At 41.5% G+C, this 15,073-nt stretch overlaps 1 protein-coding gene across 8 annotated transcripts in view; it reads left to right on the top strand.

The window, feature by feature from the left end:
• ptpn20 (protein tyrosine phosphatase non-receptor type 20) overlaps positions 1 to 15,073 on the top strand; it is a 414,663-nt gene that overhangs the window by 231,936 nt on the left and 167,654 nt on the right. For all 8 annotated transcript variants that reach the window (XM_043678810.1, XM_043678805.1, XM_043678807.1 and 5 more), the window contains 2 exons: positions 1,056 to 1,136; positions 10,350 to 10,443. In XM_043678810.1, the coding sequence (XP_043534745.1) occupies positions 1,056 to 1,136; positions 10,350 to 10,443 (175 nt within the window). The remainder of the gene's footprint in view (positions 1 to 1,055; positions 1,137 to 10,349; positions 10,444 to 15,073) is intronic.

Here is a 15,073-nt window from a genome sequence, read left to right as displayed (position 1 = left end):
ATTTCGACTGGGACAACACATCTATCCTGGGACAGGCTAAGCAAAGACATGCCAGAGAATTCCTAGAGGCCTGGCACTCCAACCACAACGCCATAAACAAACACATAGATCTAGATACCATCTATCAACCGCTCAGAAAACGAACAGGAAATGACATCACCACAAACGCCTGGAACCCCATCCAGGACAAACATATAAATAGAAAGCAGGAGAGAACAGCTTCGCTTCACTTGGAGGTCGCCACTGATGTTACCTAGCCAGGTAATGAAGCGTCAGGATATCAAACCTACAGCTCAGCGAGCAAACCTACACCTGAAACCTCAACCTGAGCTACAAACCTTCACAAACCTTGCAAAAATGCTGTCTTCCCATTGCCTGAAATCACCCCACTGCCAATGTAATTTCAGTGAATCCTACCTCTCCCTCCCACAAGCACTTGTTGCTCCAGGACTCTTGACATTATAATTTATGGAGGAATTGTTTCTGATTGACATTGAATGCAGTGGAAATAGGTGATGTGGAGCAGTTTCTACCATTGCAGTCAGCAGGCAAGTTGTCTAATATCTCAATAAATACTACTCAGTAAGTGCTACTGACATAAATCACTTTCCCTCCCCTAATGACTTTAAAATGTCAGAGAGGTTGGTAGAAGTTAATAGCATGTAATGTATAATGGATATATTTCATGGTAATTGGAGGAAGGTTTAGGGGAGATGTCAGAGGTAGGTTCTTTACTCAGAGAGTGGTGAGTGCATGGAATGCAATGCCAGCAGTGGTAGTTGAATCAGATTCATTAGGGACATTTCAGCGACTCTTGGATAGGCACATGGAAGATAACACAATGAAGGTTATGTAGGTTATCTGATTTTAGAGCAGGATAACTCCCTGGCACAACATCGAGGGCCAAAGGACTTGTACTGTGCTGTACTATTCTATGTTCTATGTAACTTTCTTGGCTTATTAATACACATAGGAGAAAAATTATTTTAGTGTGACAGGCAATTACAGCCAATACTTTGTGATTTAATTAACAAAATGGTACTGAAACATTGCAGATGCCACAGGAGTTGAAACCAGGAGACAGATATTCTGTGGAGCTGACCAAGATAGATGGAAGCCTTGGAGTCAGTGTCACAGTAAGTGTTAAAATGTTTACTTTTACCGCACATGATTATACTAGAATATTCATAATAGTGGGTGGGGAATTTTTAAAAAATAAGCATGTTTCTGAAATAACTCTACAGAGGCCGGTATCCCATCATGAAATCACCCTTTGTTTCCATGTGGAAAGTCCTGGTCACTGATCAAGTGTTCCCAGAACAGACAAGTTGGACAGAAGGGTCTGTTTCCGTTCTGTATGCCGCTATGACTCAGAGCCAGCTCTCAGAGTGAACAGAACCTCTGGCATTCCTGTTTATATCTGTCAGCCAGGCTCTCTGATTAGATTACGTTAACAGCCCCAATCAGGGAACTCACATTCTATAAGGTTCACCCTGCTGACCTCGTTACAATCACTTTCCCCAGGATCTTCAGACCTCCTTCAGTTTTAATATGGTTTCCAGTCAAAGTCCTTTAACTTCTAATGAATGGAAGCTTCTTGATTTTCCTTGTATCTTCTGCTGAGGTCAGCCCAAGTGTTGTTGCTGGGGGATACATGGGATTGCCTCAGGGCTGTGGCCAATGCAATTCCTATGAAGACCAGAAACAGTAATATCACAGTACTATTACAGTGCAGAAAGAGGCTGTTTGGCCCATCATGCTTGTACTGGCATTTTAGCTTCTTACCAATCCCCTATCTTTCCCTTGTGGCCCTGTACGTTGCTTCTTGAGTAATTAACGTTGACTAATTAACTTGATGCCCTCCCGAGTATCAGAATTGAACCTGCCTCCATGTGTAAGGCACAAGAGGAAGCTATTCAGACCCTCAGTTCTGTCTGCCAAGTCCAACATGGCTGATCTACCCTCGAATCCATGTGACTGCCTTTGCTTTTTAACCCATTGTTGACCTCGCCAGTCCAAAAAAATCCGATCTATCTCAATTTTGAAAGCACCAAATCTCCAAACTCTCCCAGTCTTAAGGGGAGAGAGTTTCAGATTTCCATTCCCCTTCCTTTGAAAAACTGTTTTTTTAAATTCAAAGCGTGATAGGGAGGAATCAAAAAAAAAGTAAACAAAAGAATGCAGCAGAAATTGAGAACCAGAGTAAGCAATGATAGTTATAAAGTCAAACCTTAAGGCTCTTTATTGACTGTACACAGGTTTTGCAAAAAGGTAGATGAGTTAACAGCACAAATAGAATGTGACTTGATAGCTGTTAGAGATATGTAGTTGCAGGGTGACTAACACTGAGAACTCAGTATTCAACATTCTGGAAGAATAGGCAATAATGAAAGGGAGGTGGGATAGAAAGTGTGGTGCTGGAAAAACACAGCTGGTTAGGCAGCATCTGAACAGGAGAGTCGACGTTTTGAGTATAAGCTCTTCAGAGCTTTTTGACTCTGATCTCCAGCATCTGCAGTGCTCACTTTCTCCATGGAGGTGGGGTAGCTTTGCTAATAAAGGCTGGTATCAGTGCAGTGGTGCGTAGTGATATAAGTGCAATAGATTGTGATGTGGAATCAGTTTGAGCAAAAATAATTAATAGGAAGGGAAAGAAGTCACAGTGCGAGTCATCTAAAAGTCCCAGAAGATTTGCCTCAATGTAGGACAACGTATAAATCACAAAATAATGGAATCATGTAAGGAGGGCACTACAGTTGTTCTGGGCGATTTTAATCTGCAAATTAACTGAACACATCAGATGGGCAAGGGTAATGGAAGATTAGTTTGTAGAGTACATCAGGAATTGTCTCTTAGAGCAATACATTACAGAACCTAGACCAGACAGTTATAAGAAATATGAACAGGAGAAGGCCACTCGGCCCCTCCAGCCTGCTCTACCATTCAATAGGATCATGATTGATTCGACATTCTTCATGTCTACTTTCTTGCCCTTTCCTTGGAACCTTTAATTCCCCGACTGATCATGAATCTATCTACCTCAGCCTTAAATATAAACAAGGTCTCTGCCCCACAGCTCTCTGTGGTAAGGAGTCCCAAAGATTTACACCCTCTGAGGGAAGAAATTCCTTCTTAACTCATAAATTTGCACCCCTTCACCCTGAGACTATACCCTCTGGTCCTAGTCTTTCCCCCACGGAGAAACATTCTCTCAGCATTTACCGTGTCAAGCCCCTTAATAATCAAACAGGTTTCAATGAGATCGCCATATTCTTATAGGCTCCAGTGAGTAGAGTTCCAACCTGTATGGTCCTTTCTCATAAGACAATCTCTCCATATTAGGGATCATTCTCGTGAACCTTTTCTGAACTGCCTGCAACGAAATGATGTATTTCCTCAAATAAAGGGACCAAAACTACTCACTGTACTCCAGATGTGGTCTCCACGGCACCTTGTACAGTTGCAGTAAGACTTCCCCACTGTTATATTCCAACCCCCTTGAAAGATTACATTACATTACATTACAGTGTGGTTTTGTGATTTATACTTTGTCCTGCATTGAGGCAAATCTTCTGGGACTTTTAGATGACTCGTGCTGTGACTTCTTTCCTTTACCTAACACTACGGGCAATTTAGCATGGCCAATTCACCTGACCTGCACATCTTTGGACAGTGGAGGAAACCGGAGCACCCGGAGGAAACCCACGCAGATACGGGGTGAATGTGCGAACTCCACACAGTCAGTCACCTGAGGCGGGATCTGAACCTGGGTCTCAGGCGCTGTGAGGCAGCAGTGCTAACCACTGTGCCACCGTGCTGCCCACTCTCAGGAAATAAGGGCCAACATTCCATTAGTCTTCCTGACAACGTGCTGCCCTTGTGTGCTAGCTTTCTGTGTTTCATGCACAAGTCCCCCCCACCAAATCCCTTTGTGATGCAGCTTGCTACAGTTTTTATTAATTTAAATAATATTCTGTTCTTTTGTTTTCCTTTCCAAATTGAAAAAGACTTCGCATTTTCCCAACTTATCCATCATTTGCTTAACTTTCAATATTTCTCTGTAAATTGTTTGTATCCCTCTCCCAACTCGTATTTCCACCTATTTTTGTGTCATCTGCAAGTTTGTCTACAGTATATTGCTCTCTTTCCCCAAGTCATGACTATATTGTGAACAGTTGTGGTACCAGCAGTTTCCTAGCCATGAACAGGGCATTTTCGATATAGTAATGAGGTAAGATTAATAAGGGATCTTTCAGCTAGAGATCCTTGAAAGGTTAAGCAATTGGAAAATAATAAAATTTCAAATTCACTTTGAGGGAGAGCAACTGTAACCAGGCCTCAATCCAATGTCCACAACTTAGGTGAGAGCAATTATTTAATGAAGAAAGGTACAAAGAAAGAGTTGTTGGAAGCCAGTTGGGAAAATAGATGAATCAGACAGTCAGTGGATGAGCTGTGGCAAACATTCAGCCCGAGTTCATTCTGGTCATAAAGAAAGACTTGATGAGAAGGATAAACTACCTATGATTAACAAAAGTAGTCAAGGAGAGTATCCAATCAAAAGGTAAGGCGTAAATAATATTGAAAATGAATGGTAGGCCAGTGGGTTGGCAAGTTTTTTTTAGGAACCAGCAGCAGGTTAGTATTAATCTAATAAAGAGGGAGAAAATTGATTATGAGGGTTGTGAGGGTTATGGCTTCAAGGTATTATTTTGTCCTGGTTTATTTTTAAAGAGAGATTGAACAACAGGTGTAGAGCAGCCTGTAAGAAAGTAAACAATCTGTGAGGCCTTGTTTTTTTTTAAGTTGGAACAATTGAAGCAGCCTGAATGGGTGTGGTCAAGCTCCCACAGAACCAGGGAATTTAGTTTTTGCTTTCAGCAGTTGCTGTTGGGATTGGAAGAGGTGAAAGCTATTTTTACCTTCTGTCAGTTACAGTCAAAAGCCAGAGGGTCTCTGCCTGCTACTGGAGTTGCATTTGAGGCAATCTGTATTCTGAATTTGCCTATTTCCAAGGGTGCATTTATGCGATGTTACTATATTGGAACAGTTAATTAGTAATAGTTACTCTAACTGTTATTCTAAGTTTTCCAACAAATTTAAGTTATTCCAATTCCTTCTTACTTTAGTTGCATTAACTACAGTGGGTGAATGAAGTGAGTGCTGCTTTAAATTTGGTAGTTTGACCAGTCAACTTGCATCTGGATCTTGCATTTACCTTTAAAATAAGAAAAACGTTAGGGTCTAGATTATCTTCTGAATATTTTGAGGGGTCTGATCCATAACAGAGTAAATGAGCAATAAATATAAAAGCAAACAGCAAAAGTTTCTGTGGAAATCAGAAAAAAAGGAGAGTAGCTAAAGTAAGTGTGGTACCATGAAAGGAAATGATTGGGTGACCCCAAACATAGCTGTCTTATGAGCTTTAGGTTTGTGATAGTCTATAAATGAAAGTAGAGAGTTATATCTAGAAGAGATCAAAACCCTCTTACTTATTGCTTGAGTGGAGCATACTTTTAAATATTACGTTAACAAATCAATATCAAGACAGAATTGAAAGTGATTGTCAGGCATTTTTGCTTTCCATAACTGGAACAGCTGATTTATCCGATAATCCTTACCTCAGTTTCCTGTTGTGTTCAGGATCTGCCATAAGAATCAGTTTTAATAACTTCACAGAAGTAATCATCCTAAAATAGGAAACTGCATGACGTGTGTCATATAACAAAGCATCAGTCTTCCCTCATTCATTATCAATGTTATTTTTGCCTGCTTAAAACTGTATTTTTTTCGGTTTGGGTCTTCTGTTACAGAACCAAGGTCGAGAGTAGTGAGAGTAGCAATTTTGTTGCCTCCACAGACTAACAAACAATGATATTTTGATGTACATATGATCTTACATTTATTATTTATCTTTGTGCATTTGCGCCTGGCAAAGGTAAGGGAGAACGTTGCTGGGAAATGGAGCATTTTCTGCTTTGCATCCAGTGACCAAAGCAAGGTCAAGTATAAAACACAACGCAAAGTCTCCCAACATAGTTCTGACATGTGATTGTCAATTGTAGAAATTTGTTCGGTATTGTCTTTGTGATTGTCTTTGTCCCATGCTGTCTGCCCAGTATTTTGTATCAATGTGCTGTGAAATTGATAATACTAAAGTGTTACAAAGGAGAATACAATAGTAAAATTAAGGATCTGTGGGTTAGTTTGATCTTAGAATAGGATAAAAGGTTGGCACAGTCAACCTTTTGCTGACTTTAAGACTGGCCGTATTGTGCAACAATCAAGGGCTGAAAGACCTATGTTGTGCTGTACTGTTCTATCTATGTTCTGTGTTCTAATTTTTAGAATATTGAGATTCCATTTATGTATCTCTTGTGTTAAGTGTACCATTTTGGTACAGCTGTCTGGGTGCACATCAGCCTGGTACAGCAACTCCTTTGCTTGGACCACAGAATGTTGTATGCACAGCCCAGTCCAGAAAATGTTCCTCCTTACAAAGCACAGTTAAGTCCATTTAAGAAAACAGAGATTGATTTTCAGATTTATTCAGTTCTTAATATACTGCATTGGTGCCCCTCCAGATGAAAGTTGTAGCAAAAGAAACAGTAGTTTGCTGACTTTAAGACTGGCCGTATTGTGCAACAACATTCGAGAATTATCCCAAAGGTACATGAGGAGTGAAGGAAGCTCCAAACTTAAATACTGATGAGGAGCTTATTTGCACCTTCTTAAATTCCATTCAGTATCATTCCCTGGATGGAATAACTCCACAAAGGCTGGTATCCTGTTACCAAGTCACCCTTTATTTGCATGTGCATAGTACAAGATGCTGATCCAGTTGGCTCAGAGCCAGCTCCGAGAGTGAGCAAACCCCTGACACTGCTGTTTATATCTGTCAGCCAGGGCTCCCTGATTGGACCAGATTAACAGCCCCAATCAAGGAACTCATATTCTATGAGATCCATTTGACTGACCTCATTCCAATCAATACACAGAATACCACTGCAGGAGTTCCTCAGGGTAGATATTATTAATCAGCTTTCCAGACTTGTTACAATATATCTCTGGATCTGGTAGGATTTAGGCCTTCTGACCAAGAGATAAGAAGACTACCACTGCAGTACAAGAACTGCTCCTCAGAGTAATGTCCAGACCTAATTTAACTTCATTTGCTTCATCAATAACGTTCTGTCCATCACAAGGTCAGAAGCAGGAATGTTCACTGATGATTGTTATTCAATAGAAATCACCTATTCTTTGACCAAGTTCAAGAATACACTTTCCAATTTAAGTTTTATTCCAACCAACTACATGCTATAAAACTCAGCCACTTCCTATCTGACTGTTCTTTGTATATGTTTGAATAGACTTTTAGCAAAAACACATAAACAAAATTGAACTGAATCAAAAAGAAAACAAACAGCCCTCTAAGGCACTACATCTATTTGAAGACAATTATCTAAATATTTAATGCATCAAATAACTACACCCTGGGGTTCCTTCTCTTATTGTAGGTGCCAAATTCTCTTTGCTTCTCAAAATGATGAAAAATGTAATTTTACTCTGATTTCTCTCAGTTAAAGTTTTCTTTTTCTACTGTCACCACCCTATATCTTGGCAGTCTTACCTGTCTATTAACATTATGGCCTCTACTTTCTAGTATATTATAAATTGCCACCTTTGGGCTATGAGCATGGCTGGAAAGGAATACTTTCCAAGGAATGTTTCTGGTGTTTTGACATTTGTTCTCACAGTGTATGTTTAGCTACAACCTCAACATGTGTCAAAACTGAAAATCTGTCCATTCTCATTACTTTAGCATTGCCCAATATCTCAAATGCCAGCACAGATTGGGGAAGTTTCCAAGTAGAACTTCTGCAGTCTTAAATACCGAATGCCACAACGTCAAAGCAGAAAATTGTGGATGCTGGAAATCTAAAACAAACACAGAAAATGCTGGAGGAACTCAGCGGGTCTGGCAGTGTCTGTGGAGAGAGAAACAGAATTAACATTGATTTAAGTATAGCGCCACTCTGAAGGGTCACTGGACTCAAAATATTATATCTGTTTCTCTCTCCACTGGGGCTGCCAGACTTGCTCTTATTATATGCTCTTCTATGCAATTATTTTCACTCTCCAAATCGTAAATATCTGACCACATCTCATTAGCAATCAGTAAATTAACCTTTTGATAAATTTTATCCATGAAAGTTAGCAATCTGTTCAAAGTCCTGTCAGTGTTGAAATCAGAAGTCACATGACACCAGATTATAGTCCAACAGGTTTATTTGGAATCACAAGCTTATGGAGTGCTGCTCCTTCATCAAATGCTCTGAAAGCTTGTGACTTCAGATCTTTCTGAAGCTTGCTTCTTAACATGCTTCTGTCGGGTAACGGAAGCATCAAAGTATTATGTTGTTTCCTCATTAGCGGTTACGAACAGTTACATAATTCTTTCACTCGTTATAAGCTACGCATTCAGTAATTGTACGGCAAGATTTTCAATTTTGATTCAACCATTCTCTATCCACATAGTTATTCACAAAAAGTTAAATACTTTTAGGCAAAGACCAAATATACATTTTCGAGATGGAGTTCCATTTCAAACAACCACACATCATTAACGCAGCTACCTCCTGGCTAACCCTTATTGATGTACATTTAAATAATTCGTTGGCCAAAGCAAAAACTAAATTGAACCAAACGTACGTTCAATGCAATTAACTAATTAATTCATGACAACTGCTTGCAAGTATTTAGCATCATATGAAAAGAATTAAACATTAACAATGATTGCACAATGTTCAGCATCATTTATGCAACCTCAGATTCTGAATCCGTCCATGCCCATATTCAGCAAGATCTGGACAACATCCAGATTTTGGGTGAAATGTCATAATAACAAATGCCACACAAGTGCCAGGCAATAGCAAGAGAGAACCTAACCATGATGTCCCGTGATGTTCAGTGGCATTATTATTGTTGAATACCCCCACAGTCAATATCTTGGGCATTACCATTGACCAGAAACTGAACTGGACTGGACATGTAAATACTGTGGCTACAAGAGCAAGTCAAAAGCAAGGAATCTATGGCAAGTAACTCACCTCCTGACTTCCCAGTTCCTGTCCACAATCTACAAACTACAAGTCAGGAGTGCTTGGATGAGTGCAGGCCTAATAACACTCAAGAAGCTTGACATCATCCAGGACAAAGCAATACAAGTGGCACAGTGGCTTAGTGGTTAGCACTGCTGTTTCACAGTGTCAGGGTCCCAGGTTTGATTCCAGCCTTGGGCCACTGTCTGTGTGGAGTTTGCATATTATCCCTGTGTCTGTGTGGGTTTCCTCCCACAGTCCAAAGATATGCAGGTTAGATGAATTGGCCATGCTAAATTGCCAGCATGCTCAGGGATGTGTAGGTTAGGTGGATTTGTCAGGGGTAAATGTGAAGTAGTAGTATAGGAGAACAGGTTGAGGTGGGATACTCTTCGGAGGCTTGGTGTGGGCTTGTTGGGCCAAATGGCCTGTTCCCACACTGTAGGGATTCTATGAACCTATCTATTATGTACGACATCCATGCCCTCTGTCCTTTCCCACTGATGCACTGTAGTAACTCACCAAGTCTCCTTGGTTAGCACTTACCCAACTCACAACCTCTACCATCCAGAAGGCCAAAGGTAGCAGATGCATGGGACACTACCATCTACACATTCCCCTCGAAGTAACACGGCACCCTGACGTAGAAGTGTAACACTGTTCCATCACTGGACCAGAATCCTGGAACTGCCTTCTTAACAATATTGTGGCTGTCCCAACCCGCCAAGGATGGCCGTGGTACAAGAAGGTAGTTCAGGCAACAAGGGATGGACAGTAGATGCTGTGCCAGCCACTGATGCCCATATGCCATGAATGAATGAAAAAAACTAAGCATTAACAATGAAGAAATGTCAACGATTGTCAAACAGAACTTTCTCCTTCATTGAGAACCTTCAACACATAATAATTATGACTTGTGGGATAGCCCGTCTGATAGTCTGAGGAAAAAACAATGACTGCAGTTGCTGGAAACCAGATTCTGGATTAGTGGTGCTGGAAAAGCACAGCAGTTCAGGCAGCATCTGAGAGCAGTAAAATCGACATTTCGGGCAAAAGCCCTTCATCAGGAATCCTGATGAAGGGCTTTTGCCCGAAACGTCGATTTTACTGCTTCTCAGAGGCTGCCTGAACTGCTGTGCTTTTCCAGCACCACTAATCCAGAATGATAGCCTGAGGAGGCATATCATGTCCCAGTACGAACTAGAAGGAAGTGTTCTTTTTTAATGTTTGTTCCATTGTACTCTACAGGGTGGTGTGAATACCAGTGTGAAGAATGGTGGAATCTATGTGAAGGCTATTATACCTGGAGGAGCTGCTGACTGTGATGGTCACATCAGGAAAGGTAGAGAGCAGATTTTTGTGTGAACTACTTAAGAGGATATATGACCATTTTGGATGCTAAATCTGCATGCAAAACATGAACGAACAGATATCTTCTAACATCAAAACACAGGGACTTTGCTGAGGGTTTGGGTATAAGACTTTTACAAGAATTAGCTTAATTGTCACATGTACTCACATGAGTACAGTAAAAGGTTTACAAGTTGCAACTTATGGCGCCATCTTAGGTAGCAAGGTATGAGGTACAGATTCTTGGGTACAAATTCTTAGGGAATAAAAATAGAAAAATAAAGTAATAAAGGAGTCCAGTGATTAATTAGAAAAATAGAGCAATGATAGTTTGGAGTAATAGAACATGAAGATTACAGCGCAGTACAGGCCCTTCGGCCCTCAATGTTGCACTGACTTGGTTGCACTGAAACCAATCTGAAGCCCAGCTAACCTACACTATTCCATTCTCGTCCATTTGTCTATCCAATGACCATTTAAATGCCCTTAAAATTGGCATCTACTACTGTTCCAGGCAATGTGTTCAACGCCTCTATTATTCTCTGAGTAAAGAAACTCCTCTGCCACCTGTCCTATACCTATCATCCCTCAATTTAAAGCTATGTCCCCTCGTGCTAGCCATCACCATCCAAAGAAAAAGGCTTTCACTGCTCAACCTATCTAACCCTCTGATTATCTTATATGTCTTAAGTAAGTCACCTCTCAACCTTCTCTCTAACGAAAACAGCCTCAAGTCCCTCAGCCTTTCCTCGTAAGACCTTCCCTCCATATGGGGCAACATCCTAGTAAATCTCCTCTGAACCCTTTCCAAGGCTTCCACACCCTTCCTCTAATGCAGTGATCAGAACTGTACACAATACTCCAAATGTGGCCGCAGCAGAGTTTTGTACAGATGCACAATGATCTCATGGTTCCGAAACTCAATCCCTCTGCCAATAAATGCTAACACACTGTATTCTTAAAAACCCTATCAACTTGGGTGATAACTTTCAAGGATCTATGTACTTGAACACCGAGGTCTCTCTGCTCATCTATACCATCAGGAATCTACCATTAGCATTCCTGTTACTCCTTCCAAAGTGAATCACCTCACACATTTCCGTATTAAACTCCACTTGCCACCTCTCAGCCCAGCTCTGCAGCTTACCTATGTTCCTGTGTAGCCTACAACATCCTTCAGCACTATCCACAACTCCACTGACCTTAGTGTCATCCGCAGCTTTACTAACCCATCCTTCTAGACCCTCATCCAGGTCATTTATAAAAATGACAAACAGCAGTGGCCCCAAAACAGATCCTTGTGGTATACCACAAGTAACTGAACTCCAGGATGAATATTTTCCATCAACCACCACCCTCTGTGGTGGTTCAGCTCGCCAATTTCTGATCCAAACCGCTAAGTCACCCTCAATTCCATGCCTCCATATTTTGTGCAATAGCCTACCATGGGGAACCTTATCAAACACCTTGCTGAAATCCATATACACCATATCAACTGCTTTATCCTCATCCACCTGTTTGGTCACCATCTCAAAGAACTCAGTAAGGTTTGTGAGGTACGACCTACCCTTCACAAAACCATGTTGAATATCCTGATCAACTTATTCCTTTCTAGATGATTATAAATCCTATCTCTTATAAACCTTTCCAACACTTTAGCCACAACCAAAATTATGCTCACAAATATATAATTTCCAGAGTTATGTCTACTCCCCTTCTTGAACAAAGGAACAACGTTTGCTATCCCTCAGTCTTCTGGTACTATTCCTGTAGACAATGACGACATAAAGATCAAAGCTAAAGGCTCAGCAGTCTCCTCCCTGGCTGCCCAGCGAATCCCGGGATAAATTTCATTCCGCCCAGGAGACTTATCAATTTTTACACTTTCCAGAATTGCTAACACCTCCTCCTTATGCACCTCAATCTCATCTAGTCTAGTAGCCTGTATCTCAGTACTCTCTTTGACTACATTATCTTTTTCTAGTGTGAATATCAACAAAAAGTATTTAGGATTTCCCCTATCTCCTCTGATTCCACTCACGGGTTGATTGTTCCTAATCTTACTCTTATCATTCTTTTATTCCTGGTATACCTATAGAAAGCCTTAAGGTTTTTCTTGATACTATCCGCCAATGACTTCTCATGTCCCCTCCTGGCTCTTCTTAGCTCTTTCTTTAGGTCTTTCCTAGCTAACTTGTAACCCTTAAGCGCCCTAACTCAGCCATCACATCTCATCCTAACATAAGCCTTCTTCTTCCTCTTGACAAGAGATTCAACTTCATTAGTAAATCATGGCTCCCACACTCGACAACCTCCTCCCTGCCTGATAGGTATATACTTATCAAGGACTCGCAGTAGCTATTCCTTGAGTACGCTCCACATTTCAATTGTGTCCATCCCCTGCAGTTTCCTTCCCCACCCAATGCATCCTAAATCTTGCCTACTTGCATCATAATTGCCTTTCCCCCAGTTATACCTCTTACCCTGTGGTATATACCTATCCCTTTCCATCGCTAAAGTAAACATAACTGAATTGTGGTCACTATCACCTAAGTGCTCACCTACCTCCAAATCTAACACCTGGACGGGTTCATTATCCAGTACCAAATCTAATGTGGCCTCACCCCTTGTTGGCCTGTCCACAAACTTTGCCAGGAAACCCTCTGCACACATTGGACAAAAACTGACCCATCTAAAGTGTTTGAACTGTAGTATTCCCAGTCAATATTTGGAAAGTTAAAGCCCCAATAACAACTATCCTATCATTCTTCCTCCTATTGATGATCATCTCTGCTATCCTATCCTCTACATCTCTGGAACTATTTGGAGGCTTATGGAAAATTCCCAACAGGGTAACCTCTCCTTTCCTGTTTCTAATCTCAGCCCATACTACCTCAGTAGATGAGTCGTCAAACGTCATTTCTGCCACTGTAATACTGTCTTTGACTAACAGTTCCGCACCACCCCTCTTTTACCATTTTCTGTCTTCTTACTGAAACATCTAAATCCCAGAACCTGCAACAACCATTCCTGTTCCTGTTCTACCCATGTCTCTGAAATGGCCACACCAAAATCCCAGGTAACAATAACAGAGTTTCCAACACACACCATGCTGGGCAATCACATACCTTGCTGTGTCACAATGATTGCACAAACAATGGAACTCTGCTGTTTCAATTCTTTATTGTTTAATGGGATGTAGACATCTCTGGCTAGGCCAGCTTTTGTTGCTCATCCTTAATTGCGCTTGAACTGAGAGCTTGCTGGACCATTTCTGAAGAGAAAATGAGGTCTGCAGATGCTTGAGATCAGAGATGGAAATGTGTTGCTGGAGAAGCGCAGCAGGTCAGGCAGCATCTAGGGAACAGGAGAATCGACGTTTCGGGCATTAGCCCTTCTTCAGGAATGAGGAAAGTTTGTCCAGCAGGCAAAGATAAAAAATAGGGAGGAGGGACTTGGGGGAGGGGCGTCGGAAATGTGATAGGTGGAAAAAGGTCAAGGTGAGGGTGATAGGACAGATTGGGGTGGGGGCGGAGAGGTCGGGAAGAAGATTGCAGGTTAGGGAGGCGGTGCTGAATTTGATGGATTTGACTGAGACAGGCTGGGGGGAGGGGAAATGAGGAAACTGGTGAAATCCGAGTTCAGTCCGTGCGGGATAAGTCGGTTCCGTAGGCATTTGCGGGATAAGTCGGTTCCGTAGGCATTTTTCGGGATAAGTCGGTTCCGTAGGCATTTTGCGGGATAAGTCGGACCATTTCTGAGTCCAGTTAAGAGTCATTCAAATTGGTAGGGGTCTAGACTCATATGTAGGCCAGATTAGGTAAAGATAACAAATTCTCTTCTAAAACGACATTAGTGAACTATTTCTCTTTCCAACAGTCAATGATGATTGTCATGGCTGCTGAGGCTAACTTTGTGTTCCAGATTTGTAACTTACAATTAATCTCCATCAGGGAGATTAAGCTGCCTTGGGAGTTTGAAACTCCACCAGATGTTATGGGATTCGAACCCAAAGCAATGGGTCCAGATTATGTGCAGTTACATTTTAACTGAGACCTTTAACCTCACGAGCCTGTGTTCACATTCAGACTGGTCAGATGAGTATGTCCTGTGCCTTTGTCACAGGAAGAGACTCCATAGCTCTGTAACTTTGGTCCTTCTCAAAATAGGAATGTGGACTCAAAGCTCAAAACCATCACCGATTTGGTACTGTCCCTAATTTGAAATGAAAGTACAGTGAAGGGTCAACATGAAAGAAGGCAGATTGCTCAGGCGAGACAAACTCTCAGTTTTGGTTGGCTTATACTGGTTAAGGGGAAAAAGCTGTCAAGTGGAGTTGAGGAGCATCAGATCAGCCATCATCTCATTGAGCGACGGAGCATACTCGCTGGGTTGAATGGCCTACGTCTTCAGCTCTGTCTTATGGTGTTCTGGTCAGATGCTCTGTTCGAGCTTCAAGCCCAATGAAACAGGGATGGCATTGCATTGGGAGTGTCTAGATTAGAGTGGTGCTGGAAAAGCACAGCAGGTCAGGCAACATCTGAAGAGCAGGAAAATCGACGTTTCAGGCAAAAGCCCTTTATTCCTGATGGTGGTCTCCAGCATCTGCAGTCCTTGTTTTT

Source organism: Chiloscyllium plagiosum, chromosome 38 (genome assembly GCF_004010195.1).
Source record: "Chiloscyllium plagiosum isolate BGI_BamShark_2017 chromosome 38, ASM401019v2, whole genome shotgun sequence".
NCBI classification, from domain to species: domain Eukaryota; kingdom Metazoa; phylum Chordata; class Chondrichthyes; order Orectolobiformes; family Hemiscylliidae; genus Chiloscyllium; species Chiloscyllium plagiosum.
Note: the sequence above shows the minus strand (reverse complement) of the source record. Positions and strands in the feature narration are given on the sequence as shown.